The sequence below is a fragment of the Rhinopithecus bieti genome, unplaced genomic scaffold (genome assembly GCF_001698545.2).
Source record: "Rhinopithecus bieti isolate Rb0 unplaced genomic scaffold, ASM169854v2 scaffold_32014, whole genome shotgun sequence".
NCBI classification, from domain to species: domain Eukaryota; kingdom Metazoa; phylum Chordata; class Mammalia; order Primates; family Cercopithecidae; genus Rhinopithecus; species Rhinopithecus bieti.
In genome coordinates this window covers 127502-144261 of record NW_016813639.1, presented here as the reverse complement: position 1 = coordinate 144261, position 16760 = coordinate 127502, and the positions used below count along the sequence as shown (strand labels likewise).

General features: G+C 42.5%; 1 protein-coding gene across 2 annotated transcripts in view; it reads left to right on the top strand.

Annotated features, from left to right (window-relative positions):
* The window catches only part of LRRC31 (leucine rich repeat containing 31), a 32419-nt gene that overhangs the window by 10675 nt on the left and 4984 nt on the right, over positions 1 to 16760 (top strand). The window contains exons 4-8 of one of the 2 annotated variants that reach the window (XM_017848815.1): positions 4499 to 4666; positions 4867 to 5034; positions 6377 to 6544; positions 9239 to 9406; positions 12920 to 13087. In XM_017848815.1, coding sequence (XP_017704304.1) covers positions 4499 to 4666; positions 4867 to 5034; positions 6377 to 6544; positions 9239 to 9406; positions 12920 to 13087 — 840 coding nt within the window. The remainder of the gene's footprint in view (positions 1 to 4498; positions 4667 to 4866; positions 5035 to 6376; positions 6545 to 9238; positions 9407 to 12919; positions 13088 to 16760) is intronic. The other variant, XM_017848816.1, reaches the window with a different exon arrangement.

Below are 16760 nucleotides of genomic sequence, written 5' to 3'. Positions count from 1 at the left end.
AAAAAAAAAAAAAAAAAAAAAAATTGATTCGGCCGGGTGTCGTGGCTCACGCCTATAATCCTAACACTTTGGGAGGCTGAGGTCGACAGATTGCCTGAGCTCAGGAGTTCGAGACCAGCCTGGGCAACATAGTGAAACCCCGTCTCTACTAAAATACAAAAAATTAGCCAGGTGTGGTGGTAGGTGCCTGTAATCCCAGCTACTCGGGAAGCTGAGGCAGGAGGATTGCTTGAACCTGGGAGGCGGAAGTTGCAGTGAGCCGAGATCATCCCACTGCACACCAGCCTAGATGACAGAGCAAGACTCCATCTCCAAAAAAAAGAATAAGAAGAAGAAGAAGAAGAAGAAGAAGAAGAAGAAGAAGAAGAAGAAGAAGAAGAAGGGTTCACTCAATGCACCTTTGCAAGCTGAATCCTCAAGGGCAAACTATCTCTGTTGCCTGCTCCATTGGGGATCATGATCAAGGGCATTATGCTGTATTGGGCACTTGTATAACTGCTAAAAAGTCATGTAAACCGTGTCTAGGTCTGTGCTAAGCTCTGTGGATAGAGAAAAGAACAAAGCTGACCAGGTCCCTGCTTTCATGTAGTTTGTTTGTTTATTTATTTATTTATTTATTTATTTATTTATTTATTTGAGATGGAGGCTCACTCTGTTGCCCAGGCTGGAGTGCAGTGGTGCAATCTCGGCTCACTGCAACCTCTGCCTCCCGGGTTCAAGCAGTTCTCCTGCCTCAGCCTTCCAAGTAGCTGGGATTACAGGTGTGCACCACCATATCCGGCTAATTTTTGTATTTTTAGTAGAGATGGAGTTTCACCATGTAGGCCAGGCTGATCTCGAACGCCTGACCTCAGGGAATCCACCCGCCTCAGCCTCCCGAAGTGCTGAGATTATAGACGTGAGCCACCGTGTCCGGCCTCATGTAGTTTAAATGGAGGTTACTGTAAAACATGCTCACACTGGGTCTCAGTTACTTCATGTGTAAAATAGAGGAGTTAGAGTAGACAAGAATTAAGTTCTTTTACAATTCCAAAAGAATACTTCTCTCTTCTATTTTCCCACCCACATTTTGAAAAATTAAACAAAACAAGATTTTTAAGTTAATAGTTTAACTAGAACTAGAACCTCCATTAAGTTAGTTTATATATGGAACATAGAATTAAATCTGTACAATGTCATTCTACTTATCCAACTGCTGTACCAAAATGCTTGCTGGTTTATTACATGTCTTTGATACTTTTTAATCTTCTTTTGTTGTAAAGTTTCTTATTTTCATGACTTATTTTAATCCTTTACATCTATTTAAAGATTTGTGTAAAAACAACACATTTTATGCCAAATATCTCCGCTTGTCAGTCCCTCCCTGGAAATGGGGGCAGCTGACATTCCCTGGCCCATGCCTCTTGTAGCTGAGGAGAAACATTACACATCTCAGGTTGGCCAGATCCTACTTCAAATCCTAGTGCTCACCCCGACCCCTGGCCTTTTTGTTTTGAGATGGCTTTTCATTCTTGTCACCCAGGCTGGAGTGTAGGGATGCAATCTTCGCTCACTGAAACCTCTGCCTCCCTGGTTCAAGTGATTCTCCTACCTCAGCCTCCCAAGAGCTGGGATTACAAGAGTGCACCACCATGCCCAGCTAATTTTTTGTATTTTTTTGTATTTTAGGCATGCACCACTATGACTGGCTAATTTTTATAATTATTTTGTGTTTTTTGTATTTTTAGTAGATCCTACTTCAAATCCTAGTGTCTATCCCCAGCCCCCCCCCCCTTTCTTTTTTGAGATGGCGTTTCATTCTTGTCGCCTAGGCTGGAGTGCAGTGGTACAATCTTGGCTCACTGAAACCTCCACCTCCCTGGTTCAAGTGATTCTTCTGCCTCAGCCTCCCAAGTAGCTGGGATTACAGGCGTGCACCACCATGCCCAGCTAATTTTTTTGTATTTTTAGTAGAGACAGGGTTTCACCATGCTGGCCAGGCTGGTTTTGAACTCCTGACTTCAAGTGATCTGCCCGCCTTGGCCTCCCAAAGTGCTAGGATTACAGGCATGAACCACCACACCCGGCCCCTACTGCCACTTTTAACTAGCTTTGTGAACATGGACAAATAATTTAACTTTTCTGAGCCTCAGTTTTCTTTTCTTTTCTTTTTTTTTGAGGCAGAGTCTCGCTCTGTCGCCCAGACTGGAGTGCAGTGGCCGGATCTCAGCTCACTGCAAGCTCCGCCTCCCGGGTTTACGCCATTCTCCTGCCTCAGCCTCCTGTAGCTGGGACTACAGGCGCCCGCCACCGCGCCCGGCTAGTTTTTGGTATTTTTTAGTAGAGACGGGGTTTCACCACGTTAGCCAGGATGGTCTCGATCTCCTGACCTCGTGATCCGCCCGTCTCAGCCTCCCAAAGTGCTGGGATTACAGGCTTGAGCCACCGCGCCCGGCCCCCTCAGTTTTCTTATATCTGAAATAGGGATAACTTCCCTCTCAAAAAATTGTTGCAAGGATTAAACAATTTCTTTAAAGTACCTACTGCATGCCTGGTGCATAATAGGTGCTCAATAACTGATAGTCCTTCTTTCTCCATTCTGTCATCTAAGATCACCTTTCTTTGGGTTTACATGATCAGTTTAGCCCCACATTAAGCAGCTGGTTATTGTGTAGCAGACTCACAATTTTAACATACCATTACTCACGTGTGAAAAGACAACTTTCTTATTTTCTATGATTAACCTGATCTTTTTCCTGATCCTCCATCCTTAGAAAACAAGAAAATGAAATTTCTGCCTGGGACCTGTTCCAAACTTACCTGGTTGAGGAGGGAATCTGTACTGTTGTTGTTCTGATGTTTGTGCCCTTTTCCCTCTCCCAGAGTTATTTCTTCTCTGGAAGGACTTCTGCATCCTCTCCCATCAGGAGGGGCTTACCTATCTATCATCCATACTCTGTCTTCTTCACTCAGTCTTAATGTAGATGGGGTATAGGGAAAATAAATGGTTTCTTGATAAGAGAACATAAATCAGAAGGCATTTCAAAATTGTTACACCCATTATAATAGTTTAGTACCGGGTGGCAAATGCGTGGCACTCCAGTACCATGACCACTGCAGACATAACTAATCAATCATGAGCTCTTTCTCCCTGATCCTGGGGAACACCTCAGAACTATAGAAAGTCACCCCCAGGCCGGGCGCGGTGGCTCAAGCCTGTAATCCCAGCACTTTGGGAGGCCGAGACGGGCGGATCACGAGGTCAGGAGATCGAGACCATCCTGGCTAACACTGTGAAACCCCGTCTCTACTAAAAAATACAAAAAACTAGCCGGGCGAGGTGGCAGGCGCCTGTAGTCCCAGCTACTCGGGAGGCTGAGGCAGGAGAATGGCGTGAACCCGGGAGGCAGAGCTTGCAGTGAGCTGAGATCTGGCCACTGCACTCCAGCCTGGGCGACAGAGTAAGACTCCGTCTCAAAAAAAAAAAAAAAAAAAAAAGAAAGTCACCCCCAATTGACTGGCAAGTGCACACAAAATGATGCCTGTTCATTGCTGGCTTAAGATGCTATAACTGCTGGAGAATATGCATTTTAGCATGGGGTTCCTGGATTTCTAAAACCTTAATCCATGGAATGAACAAACAATGGTAGAAGTTCAAACCCAGGGGCGGGTAGTAAAGAGGCTTCTAGATACAGGGGACTTGCCAGAATGCTTAATTATTTGCACATTGAGAAAGTACATTTTCCATGTATGTGTGTACCCCCAAGGCAGGGAAAATCATTCCTAAGGGCTGATCTGTCTGGTCACTTCTCATATTTTCTCCCAGCCTCCACTCTGCAGCCCTGGGAGCTTTCCTGTGTGTAATGGTTTCAGAAATGTTAGTTTTCATCCCTGTTTCACTGCACCCTTCTTTACCTCTTAAGGCAGCATGGCTGTTATAAGATGCTAGTGCCTGATGCTCTATTATTAGTTTCTCTCTGTAGTGGTCAGTTCAGGTTGCATGTGATATTCCTTTTATATATATATGGGCATGTGATATTCTTGACTTTGGAGAGAGCTTTACTATATATACAGGCATGTGATATTCTTGACGTTGGAGAGAGCTTTACCTCTGTGGCGGCCAGTTATCTGCTTTGCCTCACTTCTATCCCTGGTCAAACTTCTCAGAAATGCTGATGCCAGAGAGGGGGGCTAAGGGAAAGCAGATGAACCACCACAAAAGCAGCTTCCTAAAACCACCCTACCAATAGGTGGATTTTTCTACAACAACAATTGTTTAGCTCATACGCATGACTTCAGAATTTTGGAGGGACTAGAATGACTGTACGTGTAAATCTAGAGAAGCACGCCCTGCTATGAAGGAACTGGGTTCTTTCCTTCTCTCTGTTCCTCTGTGCCAAACAGGACAGTACCTGGCCCAGTTTCCACACTCCATTAATCATGGTTGTGCTGATTCTGAAATGAATTCCCTGCTTTTCTGACTAGTGACTAACAGAATTTTCGGGCCATTTGCTAATAGGAGAAGCACTTGAGATGATTCCTGAACTTGAAGAGCTAAATTTGTCTTGGAACAGTAAAGTGGGAGGAAATTTGCCTCTGATCCTTCAGAAGTTCCAAAAAGGGAGCAAGATACAAATGCTTGAGCTTGTGGATTGCACCCTCACGTCGGAAGATGGGACATTTCTGGGTAAGTGGAATTTGAAGAGAAAAAACATTGAAGATGCTCATTGGATAGCTTGGGAATCTAAGTTTGCTGTGTTTTGTCTTATCCTGAATTTAAAGAAGAGTATGTAGGAGGGGAGTGGAGTTTTACGTCACTATATCCCCAAGTGACATAAAACTCCACTCCCCTCCTACGTATCCTTCTTATTTGGATTTCTTTTCTAGGTCAACTGCTACCTATGCTGCAAAGTCTTGAAGTACTTGATCTTTCTATTAACAGAGACATTGGTGGCAGTCTGAACAGTATTGCTCAGGGATTAAAAAGCACGTCAAATCTTAAAGTACTGAAGTTACATTCATGTGGATTATCACAAAAGAGTGTCAAAGTATTGGGTGAGTTAACAATGGCTGGATTTAAGATTACAAGTATAAATATATATGATATACATATAAATATATATATTGAAAAGTTACTAGGAAATAGAGCAAAATATAAATAGTGGTTGTGCTGGGGAATAAGATTATGGGTAATTGAAATCTCCTTTAGGCTGGGCGCAGTGGCTCACACCTGTAATCCCAGCACTTTGGGAGGCCCAAGCAGGTGGATCACTTGAGATCAGAAGTTTGAAACCAGCCTGGCCAACATGATGAAACCCCATCACTACTAAAAATACAAAAATTAGTTGGATGTGGTGACACATGTGCTTGTAATCCCAGCTACTTGGGAGACTGAGGCAGCAGAAATCGCTTTAACTCAGGAATCGAGATTGCAGTGAGCTGATAGGGATGACAGAAGAGACTCCATCTCAAAAAAAAATCTTTTTTATATTTTATTTATTTTCTAAATATTTGACAGAGAACATACACTTTCATGATTATAAAAATGAGCCTTTAATATGACTGACTCTGAAAAGGCCAGTATATTTTAGGTTGAGATAAACACTGGGAAAAATAAAGTTTCTTTGCTGCTAGAACTACTAGGTTTTCTGTTCTGAAAGTGTCAGCATTATTTTATGCTCTATAGTAGGAAGGAATCGGTATTGATAAAAAGAATGGCTTCGATGGCGTCTGCAGTTAAAACTTATTCCCCTATACATAGTATCCATATTTATGGAGAATAGGAAATGACATTGAACTTACAGAACCTGTAATATTCACTGGCAGCTTGAATAAGTCTAAAAATCTATGTAAACTCCAATGCTCAAGTGTAATAGGAGAGGATGCTCAAGTGTAGTTGCAGGATTCATGTCAAAACCCTCGGCAATCTATGCAGATCTTAGGGAGCATGTGTGTGAAATCATGGTCGGGTCCACAGAGGGCCAGATGGTAGGAAGTTTACACTTATTCCTCCTTTTGTCTTTTGTGAACACAGTGTGCTCCCTCAGCCTCCCTTACTGCACCACGGCTCCACCCCTGTTCCACACCTTCTTACCACCTTGCAATATGTCAGAATGGTAGTAGAGATGGGGTTTCACCATCTTGGTCAGGCTGGACTTGAACTCCTGACCCCGTGGTCCACCCCACTTGGCCTCCCAAAGTCCTGGGATTACAGGTGGGAGTCACCACGCCTGGTCCGGTTTTTCTTTTTTTAAGAGATGGATCTCACTATTCTGCCCAGGCTGGACTCGAACTCCGGGGTTCAAGCAATCCTCCCACCTTGGTCTCCCAAGCAGTTGGGACTATAGGTATACCATTGTGTCCAGCTATCAGAACGGGATTCTGACTTTCTTTGTAGATGCTGCTTTTAGGTATTTGGCTGAGCTGAGGAAATTAGATCTTTCCTGCAATAAGGATCTAGGTGGAGGTTTTGAAGACTCGTCGGCTCAGTTGGTCATGCTAAAGCATCTGCAAGTCCTAGATCTTCACCAGTGCTCACTAACAGCAGATGACGTGATGTCACTGAGTAAGTACATATTACAGAGCAAAGGAAAGACTTTTGGAATCTTGGCCTATCTTTGGAAACTTGGAAATTTTAATATGTACACTTATAAATTTACTTTTTATGAAGTTATTGGAAAGATTAATTCCTAAAAGTTCCGTGAATGTCTCAACGTAGTACTTGGCATGTATTAAACACCCAGTAAATGTTAGTGAATCTCAATTCCACCTATACATGCCTGTAAATGATAGATTTGGCACTTAGGGAAAATTTTGAATTCATGTTGCTGTTTAGAAATAAATCTCTTAGTGTCACAAAGCTGATTACAAACAGGTTACATACCTGTAACCAAATGCCAACACAAAAGGTATTGAGGATTTCTGAATAACAAGTGAAGTCAAGCCACTCAGATACAAATGAAGTTACAGAAAAAGAGTCAGCGGGGTGGTGCGTGATGGCTATACGTTACCGCTTTAGGCAACTACACTTATTTTCCTACTGCAAACATAGTTCTGTAATTACAACATGTAATATATAAATGCAATTTCCCATAACAAACAGAGCAAGCATAGCCTTGAGATTAAGGGTTTTATCCCGTCTGTGGCCACAGTAAGCCTTCAGTGTACATCCAGAATCTGACCATGGCTCACCATCTAGACCTCCACTACCCTGGTCCAAGCAATGATTATCTTATGCTTAGAGTATTGCAAGAGCCCAAATGGTCTCCCTGTCCTCTATCACTCTGACTTCATTCACTCCCCCTCCTCCTCACTGACTCCACCCTGGCCACAGCCCTTGCTGATTCTCAGACACGCCAGGCATGCTCTGGCCTTGGGCCCTTTGCCCATGCTCTCTCTTTGCAGGTCATGGGCAAGTCCAGGCTAGAGGTATCTCATTTAGCATCTCCCCACTGCTCAAGCACAGGCACCTGCACATGATCGGCACCAAGTAAATGCAGGTTGAATATGTGAATGAATGAAGAATGAGTGCACAATGAGAATACAAATAAGTTTTTGGTTGTTTATAGTACAATTTGGAGAGGAAGACCGTAAGATAGGTTTCTAGGTCTAACACATCTATCTTTTTAAACCTGCTAAATTATCTCTCAGACTCTTCTCTCAATATTTGGGAAAATGAGAAGAGTTCAAGGCTTTCATGAAGATTTAAAAATGACAAAATAATCCCTTTTTGAGCTTTGCATGGAGCATTATGAGTTCTTACCATTGCCTTTACTTATCATAGCCTGAGCATCATACCTAGGAAGACCTTCACGAGTTATCAGCCTGCCAGATTCCCTTGGTACAACTAAATAACATGAATACCACATCTCATTTTGTTACTCAGGGCTGGAGGACCTCAGTTGTTCCCACTGGTATAATGGAGGACTAGGCTTTCCTTACCTAGGTTCACAGCCACTGACATGGGTGAATGGCTCTGGAAAACTAATAATTATTTGATAAGTGTAATGAATTACATTGTTCTCCTTCTGCTTAATTTTGAAAAGATGGAAATGAAAATACACCCGGCTTTATACTTTATGCTGTTAAATAATTGAACATTCTTTTATCCAATCATTGTAAATCGCTCCAAAGAAATGGAATTATAGAGCCTTTAAGCAGTAACTACTGATGAATCCTCTAAAGGTGTGGGACACTGTGCCAGGGGCTGCAAAAAATCCCAGCTATCAGGGAACTTCAGTATGGCAGGGGCAGGAGTAAACCAACACATATTCAAACTGCATGGCGAAATACAAAGTGCTGAGGGGGTTGGAAGAGGGAGAAGTAGTTACACCTGTTGACTTTACAAGTGCCTGCCTGCCTTCCCTGCCTTTCCCCTTTCTTTCCCCGACCTCTCTCCCTCCTCCCACAAACATTTATACCTCTGATGTTTCAGGTACTGATCCCCATTCTGGGAGTGAGATAGTTCCTATAACACAGAGCTTGCCTTCAGTGAGGGAAGACAGAAAACAAATATATCAACAAGAAAATATCACATAATGCTGGGTGCTGTGAAAATAAAATATGGTGATGCGATAGTGACCAAGGGGTTACTTTGGTGTGGGTGACCCTGGAAGGCTTCGAGGAGGTGAGCCAGCCTTGTAGAGATCCAGCATACTGCATTTTCTGCCTTGGTAAGAGTTGGGGCAAAGGCTGGAAAGGCAGCCAAAAGATAGTGAACGGGGGTAATTCCTAGCCGGGCCCCTCAGGACCCAGTGTGGTTACCAACAGGTGTCTGTTCTGATTGCTGTTTTCATTGCCTTACTGGTACTTACATTCTGAGAAAAGAATTATAATTTCAAACATTAATTGAGCAGTTAGTATGTGCCAGGCATTATACCAAGCACTTTATCTTTACCAAGTCACTTTACCTTCCCAATGACCACTGAAATAGAGAAGACTAAGAGTTCTAGAGTTGAGAATGCTAAAGTTCAGAGAGGTTAATTAACTTGTCCAAAATCACACAGTTCTTTAGTAGCAGATCCAAGATCTAGTTCTCTGTCTCCACAGCCTTTGCTCTTCTAGCCTGGAAAGGAGCTTGGAAGCAAGAAAGCCCAAGCAGCATGCTGGGAAGATGGCTGGTTTGCGGTGTGTAAGGGAGGGAGGGTGGGGTTGGGGAGAGCTGTATTGACTGATAGATTAAACAGAGTGTGGGAACCAAACACCCAGAAGACTCTGTGAGATGGTGCCTAAAACATGTCGCTGCTGATATTTTTAACAGCCCAGGTCATTCCTTTACTCTCAAATCTTCAAGAACTGGATTTATCAGCCAACAGAAAGATGGGCAGTTCTTCTGAAAACTTACTCAGCAGGCTCCGATTTTTACCAGCATTGAAGTCATTAGTTGTTAACAACTGTGCTTTGGAGAGTGAGACTTTTACAGCTCTTGGTAAGAGATTTCCCAGATCCCTGCAGGAGCCATGCAATAATGTGAGAGGGAGACCTCTTTTTCTCTGCATTTCATTCCAAGGTTCAGCCAAATTTGTGAAGTACTAATTTGTCTTCTTTTCAGGACATATGCCTTCTTAAAAGTGACCTTCTGAAAGTCCAAAAAAATGATTCTAATATGTGCAGGGTTTTTTTTGTTGTTGTTGTTTGTGTTTTGAGACAGAGTGTCACCCAGGCTGGAGTGCAGTGGCGTGATCTTGGCTCACTGCAGCCTCTGTTTCCCAGGTCTAAGCGATTCTCCTGCCTCAGCCTCGAGAGTAGCTGGGATCACAGACAGGTGCACGTCACCACACCCGACTAATTTTTGTATTTTTAGTAGAGACAGGGTTTCACCATGTTGTCCAGCCTGGTCTCAAACTCCTGACTTCAAGTGATCCACCCTCCTGGGCCTTCCAAAGTGCTGGGGTTATAGGTGTGAGCCACTGTGCCTGGCCATGGTATGTGCAGATTTAACATTTAAAATTTAATGTGTGTACAACCAACCCGGGACCACCACATCCATGGTAACTTGTAATTTTGCGGAAGTGTCAGTATGAGTTGGGATTGCTGTGGATCTGATAGGAAAGTAAGCCATTTACTAGAGTGTGAGCCTGGCTAACTGCCAAGCAATCATTCCCCACAGGATTTATGTGCTCGCTTAGGAATCTGTGTATGCCTTAAGGTCACGGATGTGCCCCAGCCTACATCAGGAACCTACTGAATCTGAAAGTTGGTGACAAAGTTTCCATTTGATGACAAGTGCAGTGTCAGCAAGTAAAGGGAGCTGGCGTTGGGGACCCTGGCACTGTGTGCACAAACTACTGGCTCCCTGGGTGATCGATTTGGAGAAGTGCTACCAAGTGTCTTTGTTTCACAATATCTCCCCTTACTTGCTGACATTGCACTTGTCACCAAATGGGCAGAACTTAACAACTGTCATTTATGGAGCATATCCTATGTGCCAGGCCCCTTTCCAAGAACTTTACATGCATTCACCAATTTAACTCTTACAACTGTATAAGGCATGTGCCGTTGTTCCATTTTATATTTTGCAGACAAGGAAACTGAAGCACAGAGATGTTAAGTACATGAGGTAACCTAAGGTCATAAGAGCCAGAGCCAGGATTTGATTTAAGGCAGTCTAATTCCAGATGTTTTGGAGACAGAAAATGTACCATACTCTTCCCCACAGAATAACTGTAATCAGTTTGAGGAAGCTCACAGGCACCCCTTCAAGCATATCTGTAGAGTCTCTGATGGGTCCATGGGCCCTAGAACAGCAGGGCTGAAAGCTACATATCCTGGGACTTTTCCCCATCCAGAGATGTGGACGATGAGATGAATGATGCTGAGGGAGCGCTGGGAGGAGGGCATGGTGAGGACCAAGTCTATGGGAGCTGAGCAAAATACTCGGGCTGAGCAAAATACTCAGGCTGAACAAAATACTCAGGCTGAAAAGGAGGGCAAGAATGCCCTAAATATAGTGTTCTTCAAATTTGGGGGTAAATAACATGCATTTATTTTTATTAATGTATAATAATAAATAGCTACTCATTTTATGAATTTAATGCATTTATTTCATTAATAATAGCCCTTGTCTGGTTGACAGTACAATTCATTTTAAGGAAGTGCCAACTGATAAAAAAAAAAAAAAAAAAACACTGGTGAGAAGGTTAGAGAGAAGGACTCTGTTTTTAGCATTATCCAGGAAGCACACAAATCCAACAACTCCAGCCACGTGTATGGGGGCAAAAAAGAGTTAACATAGCAGACTTGATGCTGCTATCCCTGGAAAGGCCTACTGTCAACCAGAAAGACCAACCCTTAGCTGATATCCCAGAACTTGGAATCTGGGGGTGTTCGTACCATTTCCTAACTGATAAGGGTGGTTTACTATGCCTAACCTGTTTGCACAAACAACATGGTTTATGCTGAACATGCGCTTTTCTTTTGTGAGCATGGAATTTTGGTATATGCTGGGTGGAGGGTACCTAGATGACTGACCCCCCAGTAAAGAACTGTGAACTTGGGCCAGGTGCAGTGGCTCACACCTGTAATCCCAGTACTTTGGGAGGGTCTTGCTCTGCTGCCCAGGCTGGAGTGCAGTGGCACTATCATGGCTCACTGTAGCCTTCTCCTGGGCTTAAGCGATCATGCCATCTCAGCCTCCCCAGTAGCTGGGTCTACAGGAGTGTGACACCACACCTGGCTAATTTTTGTATTTTTGGTAGAGACGGAGTTTTACCATGTTGCCCAGTCTGGAAAAATACGTTTTTTTAAAGGAACTGTGGCCATTAGAAGGCACAGCTGTTTCTAATTCTAGCTGCACAATCAATGAATCATGATCAACGAGGTATTACACTAAATTATATCATCTGACATAAATGTACTATTCAATTTGAATTAAGCAAATGAAGCAAATATATATTTCTGTACATTGCTTTTAGAAGAAAAAGTTCCATTTCTCCTTAATGTAGATCTCTGTACCATGAGTAAGGGATTTTCTTACTAGATATTATAAAAGAATGTACATTTTCCCCTCGAACACATTATTCTCTAGAAGGAAGGCAGAATAGTTTGAAGTACAATTAACTTGGGAATAAGATATTCTGGTTAATTTTAACTTTGGGGCAACTGAGAATTAAGCAGAAAATCTTTTACTTTTCTTTAAAAATCTTTCCAAAATACATTAGTTGCCTTCCTTGCCTGCATTTATTGCAGTGAAGTAAACACAAATGGGTTTTGGCATTTCAGACTCTTAGGGAGACTTGACCCTATCTCAATCTCAGCAGTGACTGGGCAGTGGAATATGTACCAACCAGGACACATTCTGAAATCTTGACTAGCCGTCCAAGCACTTTGCCTCTTTCTCCTTCCTACATGTGAAATGAAGGAAAGAAACCCCAGTTGGACAGTGAATTCCAATTTATCAAGTTTTGCTTTGCTAAAGTTTCCAATATTTCCCCAAATAAAAACAGACAACAGGCTGGGTGCGGTGGCTCACGCCTGTAATCTCAGCACTTCGGGAGGCCAAGGCTGGTGGATCCCGAGTTAGGAGATCCAGACCATCCTGGCCAACAGGGCGAAACCCCGTCTCTGTTAAAATACAAAAATAATTAGCTGGGTATGGTGGCGCGCACAAGTAGTCCCAGCTGCTTGAGAGGCTGAGGCAGGGGAATCACTTGAACCCAGGAGGCGGAGGTTGCAGTGAGCCAAGATTGTGCCACTGCACTCCAGCCTGGTGACAGAGCAAGACTCCATCTCAAAACAAAACAAACAACAACAACAACAACAACAACAAAAAACAGACAACATAAATTGAGGCCATAAATTTAAGGCAGAAGAAAATGGCCTCTACAACTTTCTCAACTCCAGTTATATTAATGTGTTGTCCTAGACCAGTTTCCTCAAATCCAAAGCTTATGATCTGTAAGAAAACCTAAATTACTGCTGTTCTTATCGTTATCACTTTTAGCTGAAAGCTCTGTTCACCTCTCTGCTCTGGAAGTATTTAACCTTTCTTGGAACAAGTGTGTTGGTGGCAACTTGAAGCTGCTTCTGGAAACACTAAAGCTTTCCATGTCTCTTCGGGTGCTGAGGCTGAGCAGCTGTTCCCTGGTGACAGAGGACATGGTTCTCCTGGGTGTGTATCTACTTGTTCCCAAGCGGTCTTGGCACACAGAGCAGAGGGTGCCGCCCCTGCAAAGCACCGGGTGGGGAGGTGGGGGAGGCACTAGACTTGGGGTGAAGCCCTCTGTGCAGATTGCCTTCTCCCCAATATCTCCCGAGAGTTCTAACTAAAATGAACAAAGGCAATTCTAAAACCACATGACAGTGGGGGGTGTTTCCTAAAAGGATATGGATTTAGATAGGTGGGGCGGTTCCTGGAAGGCAAACAACTGTTCCACGCCTCCCTGGTCCGTGAGTTTTCCCACTTCAGACATCTACATCTCACCCATCCCCATGGTTCCAGCAGTATTACTTAACTTTTCCTTTAAATTGACTCTTTAATTTAAATGCTTTTATTTAAACAAGAAGCTGATTATCACTGTAACTGAAATGCAGGTATCACTTCTCATAGATATTAGACTGCTGATGGCTTTGATTAGAGACTCCTTCTCTCTATTAGAAAAAGACGAGAGGGGTTAAAGGCATACTGTAGTAACAATCTGACCCTTTTTCCACGTCAGTCTAGAAAGATGGAAAGATAATTGAATAAGGAATAACTTTTGCATTGTGGGATTGAGGCTACCCAAATATTCCCTAAAATCATTCTATGTGGCTGTGCGCGGTGGCTCACACCTGTAATCCCAAGACTTTGGGAGGCCGAGGCTGGCAGATCACTTGAGGTCGGGAGTTCAAGACCAGCCTGACCAACATGGAGAAACCCCATCTCTACTAAAAATACAAAATTAGCAGGGCATGGTGGTGCATGCCTGTAATCCCAGCTATCGGGGGGCTGAGGCAGGAGAATCGCTTGAACCTGGGAGGCAGAGGTTGCGGTGAGCCAAGATTGCACCATTGCACTCCAGCCTGGGCAACAGGAGTCAAACTCCTTCTCAAAAAACAACAACAACAACTCATTCTATGCTTCCACTTTCCCATTATAAAACAATAACCAGAGAGTACTCTCTCTGGCTCCTGTCTAGCCTTGTCCTCACACTCCAATCACTATTCAGCCATCAACTGCCAGAATTCCAAAGCAATGAGCACGCCTCCAAATGAAGGGTCAGAACAGTCACTCCAAGTAGTTGTATGTGTGTTTTTAGTGTATATACTAGTCAGTTTTGCTATGACATGGCACATGGGCCTAAAAATCATGTGTTATGCAAGAATTATTCAGTAATAACCACAGGACTTATGGTTGGAAGCACCACACTCAAATACTTCATCAGTGGCATATTTTAAAAAACAGAAGCTATGAAAAATAGCAATACAGTTTTACATATTAAATAGTTAAGAAATGAGCAAATATTAGACTTTCCCCTGAGAAAGACCTGAAGTTTGTCTGTGGAAGTGGCCTGTCCACACTTCAGTTGGTGGAAAGAGGGTGTGTGGATAGATGAGGCTTGTTGTCCTCATGAGGTGTGTGCATGTCTACATTTTCTTTTCTTTCCTTTCCTTCCTTCCTTCCTCCTTCCTTCCTTCCTTCCTCCTTCCTCCTTCTTCCTTCCTTCCTTTCCTTCCCTCCCCCCTCCCTCCTCCCTCACTCCCCTTTTCCTCTCTCTCTCTCTCTCTCTCTTTCTTTCTTTTCTCAGAGTTTCACTCTGTCACCCAGGCTGGAGTGCAATGGCATGATCTTGGCTCACTGCAACCTCCACCTGCCAGATTCAAAACATTCTCCTGACTCAGGCTCCCGAGTAGCTGGGATTACAGGCGCCTACCACCACGCCTGGCTAATTTTTGTGTTTTTGGTAGACACGGGGTTTCACCATGTTAGCCAGGCTGGTCTCGAACTTCTGACTTCAGGTGATCCACCTGCCTTGGCCTCCCAAAGTGCTGGGATTACAGGTGTGAGCCACCATGTCCAGGCTGTTTATTTCTATATGCAGCTCAATTCAGCTGGGGACAGTCTTATATGTTCACCTAGTGTTTCCTGTGGACAAATCGTGCATAATGCAAATAAGAAATTTGCATTATGCTCAAATTGTTTCCTGACATTTCAGTCTCATTGAAATAAACTTGTGTTTTCAAAACAAGTGTTATAGCAAAAATGATTGTAATTAGAAGATGGAACAAAACATTGTGATTTTAATTTGCATTTCCCTAATGACCAGTGATGTCAAACATCTTTTTATGTGTGTATTTTCATTTCTTAGCTCCTTTGGTGAAATGTCTGTTCTAAATCTCTTGCCTAATTTTAAAATTGGATTGTTTGTTTTCTTGTTGATGAGTTTGGAGAGCTTTTAGATTTTTCTGAATACAAGTAAGTCCTTTATCAGAAATATAATTTGCTATTATTTTTTCTGGGTCTGTCCCACTGGCTTTTTCATTCTCTTAATAGTGTTTTTTTGCAGAGTAAAGCTTTCAGTTTTAATAAAGATCTATCAATTTGTTAATTTGATGAATTTTTTGTATTGTGTCTTAGAGTGTTTTGCAAATCTAATTTCTCAAAAATTTTTTCCATATTTTTTCTTGAAGCTTTGTATTTGCCTTTTATATTTTGACCTATTATCTATTTTGAGTTAATTTTTATACAAGGTATGAGGTATGGGTAGAGATTAATGTGTCTGCATGTCACTGTCCAATTATTGGAGTGCCATTAGTTGAAAAGACTATCCATTCTCCATTGATTTGCCTTTATATTTTTGTCAAAAATCAATTGGCCATATTTGTGATGGCCTACTTCTGGTCTCTCAACTCTGTTCCATTGATCTCTGTGTCTCTTATTTTACCAATATCATGCTGTTTTGATTGCTGAAACTTTATAGTAAGTCTTGAAATGAAGTAGTATTTCTCTGTTCTTTTTCAAAATTGTTTTGGTTATTCTAGTTACTTGGCATTTCCATATACAGCTAGCATCAGATTGTCAATAGCTATTTTAAAAATCCATCTGGAAATTTGATTGGGATTACATTGAATTTATAGATCAATTCAGGGAGAAATGACATCTTAACAATATTGAGTATTCCAATCCATGAACACAGTCTATCTCTGTATTTAAGTACTCTTTGATTTCTTTCACTGGTGTTTTATAGTTTTTGTATTTTGTTAAATTTGTATCTGAGTATTTAATTTTTGTGCTCTTACAAAAGATACTGTTTAATTTTAGATTCCCAATGTTATTGCTAGTATGTGGATATACAATTGATTTTTGTATATTGACATTTTACTGCAACCTTGCTAAACTCATTTGTTAGCTGTAGGATATTTTTGGTAGATTCTGTAGTATTTTCTATATAGACAATCATATCTATGATTACAGACAGCTTTTTTTTTTTTTGAGATGGAGTCTCATTCTGTTGCCAGGCTGGGGGTACAGTGGCGCCATCTCAGCTCACCACAACTTCCGACTCTTGAGTTCAAGTGATTCTCCTGCCTCAGCTTCCTGAGTAACTGGGACTACAGACACTCGCCACCACCCCCAGCTAGTTTTTGTATTTTTAGTAGAGACGGGGTTTCACCATGTTGGCCAGGATGGTCTCAATCTCCTGACCTCGTGATCTGCCCGCCTCGGCCTCCCAACGTGCTGGGATTACAGACGTGAAACCACCGCACCCAGTCTAGAGACAGTTTTATGTCTTTACCTCCACTGCATATCTTTTATTTCTTTTTCTTGGTTATTTAGCTGGCTAGGATTTCCAATAGATGTTGAA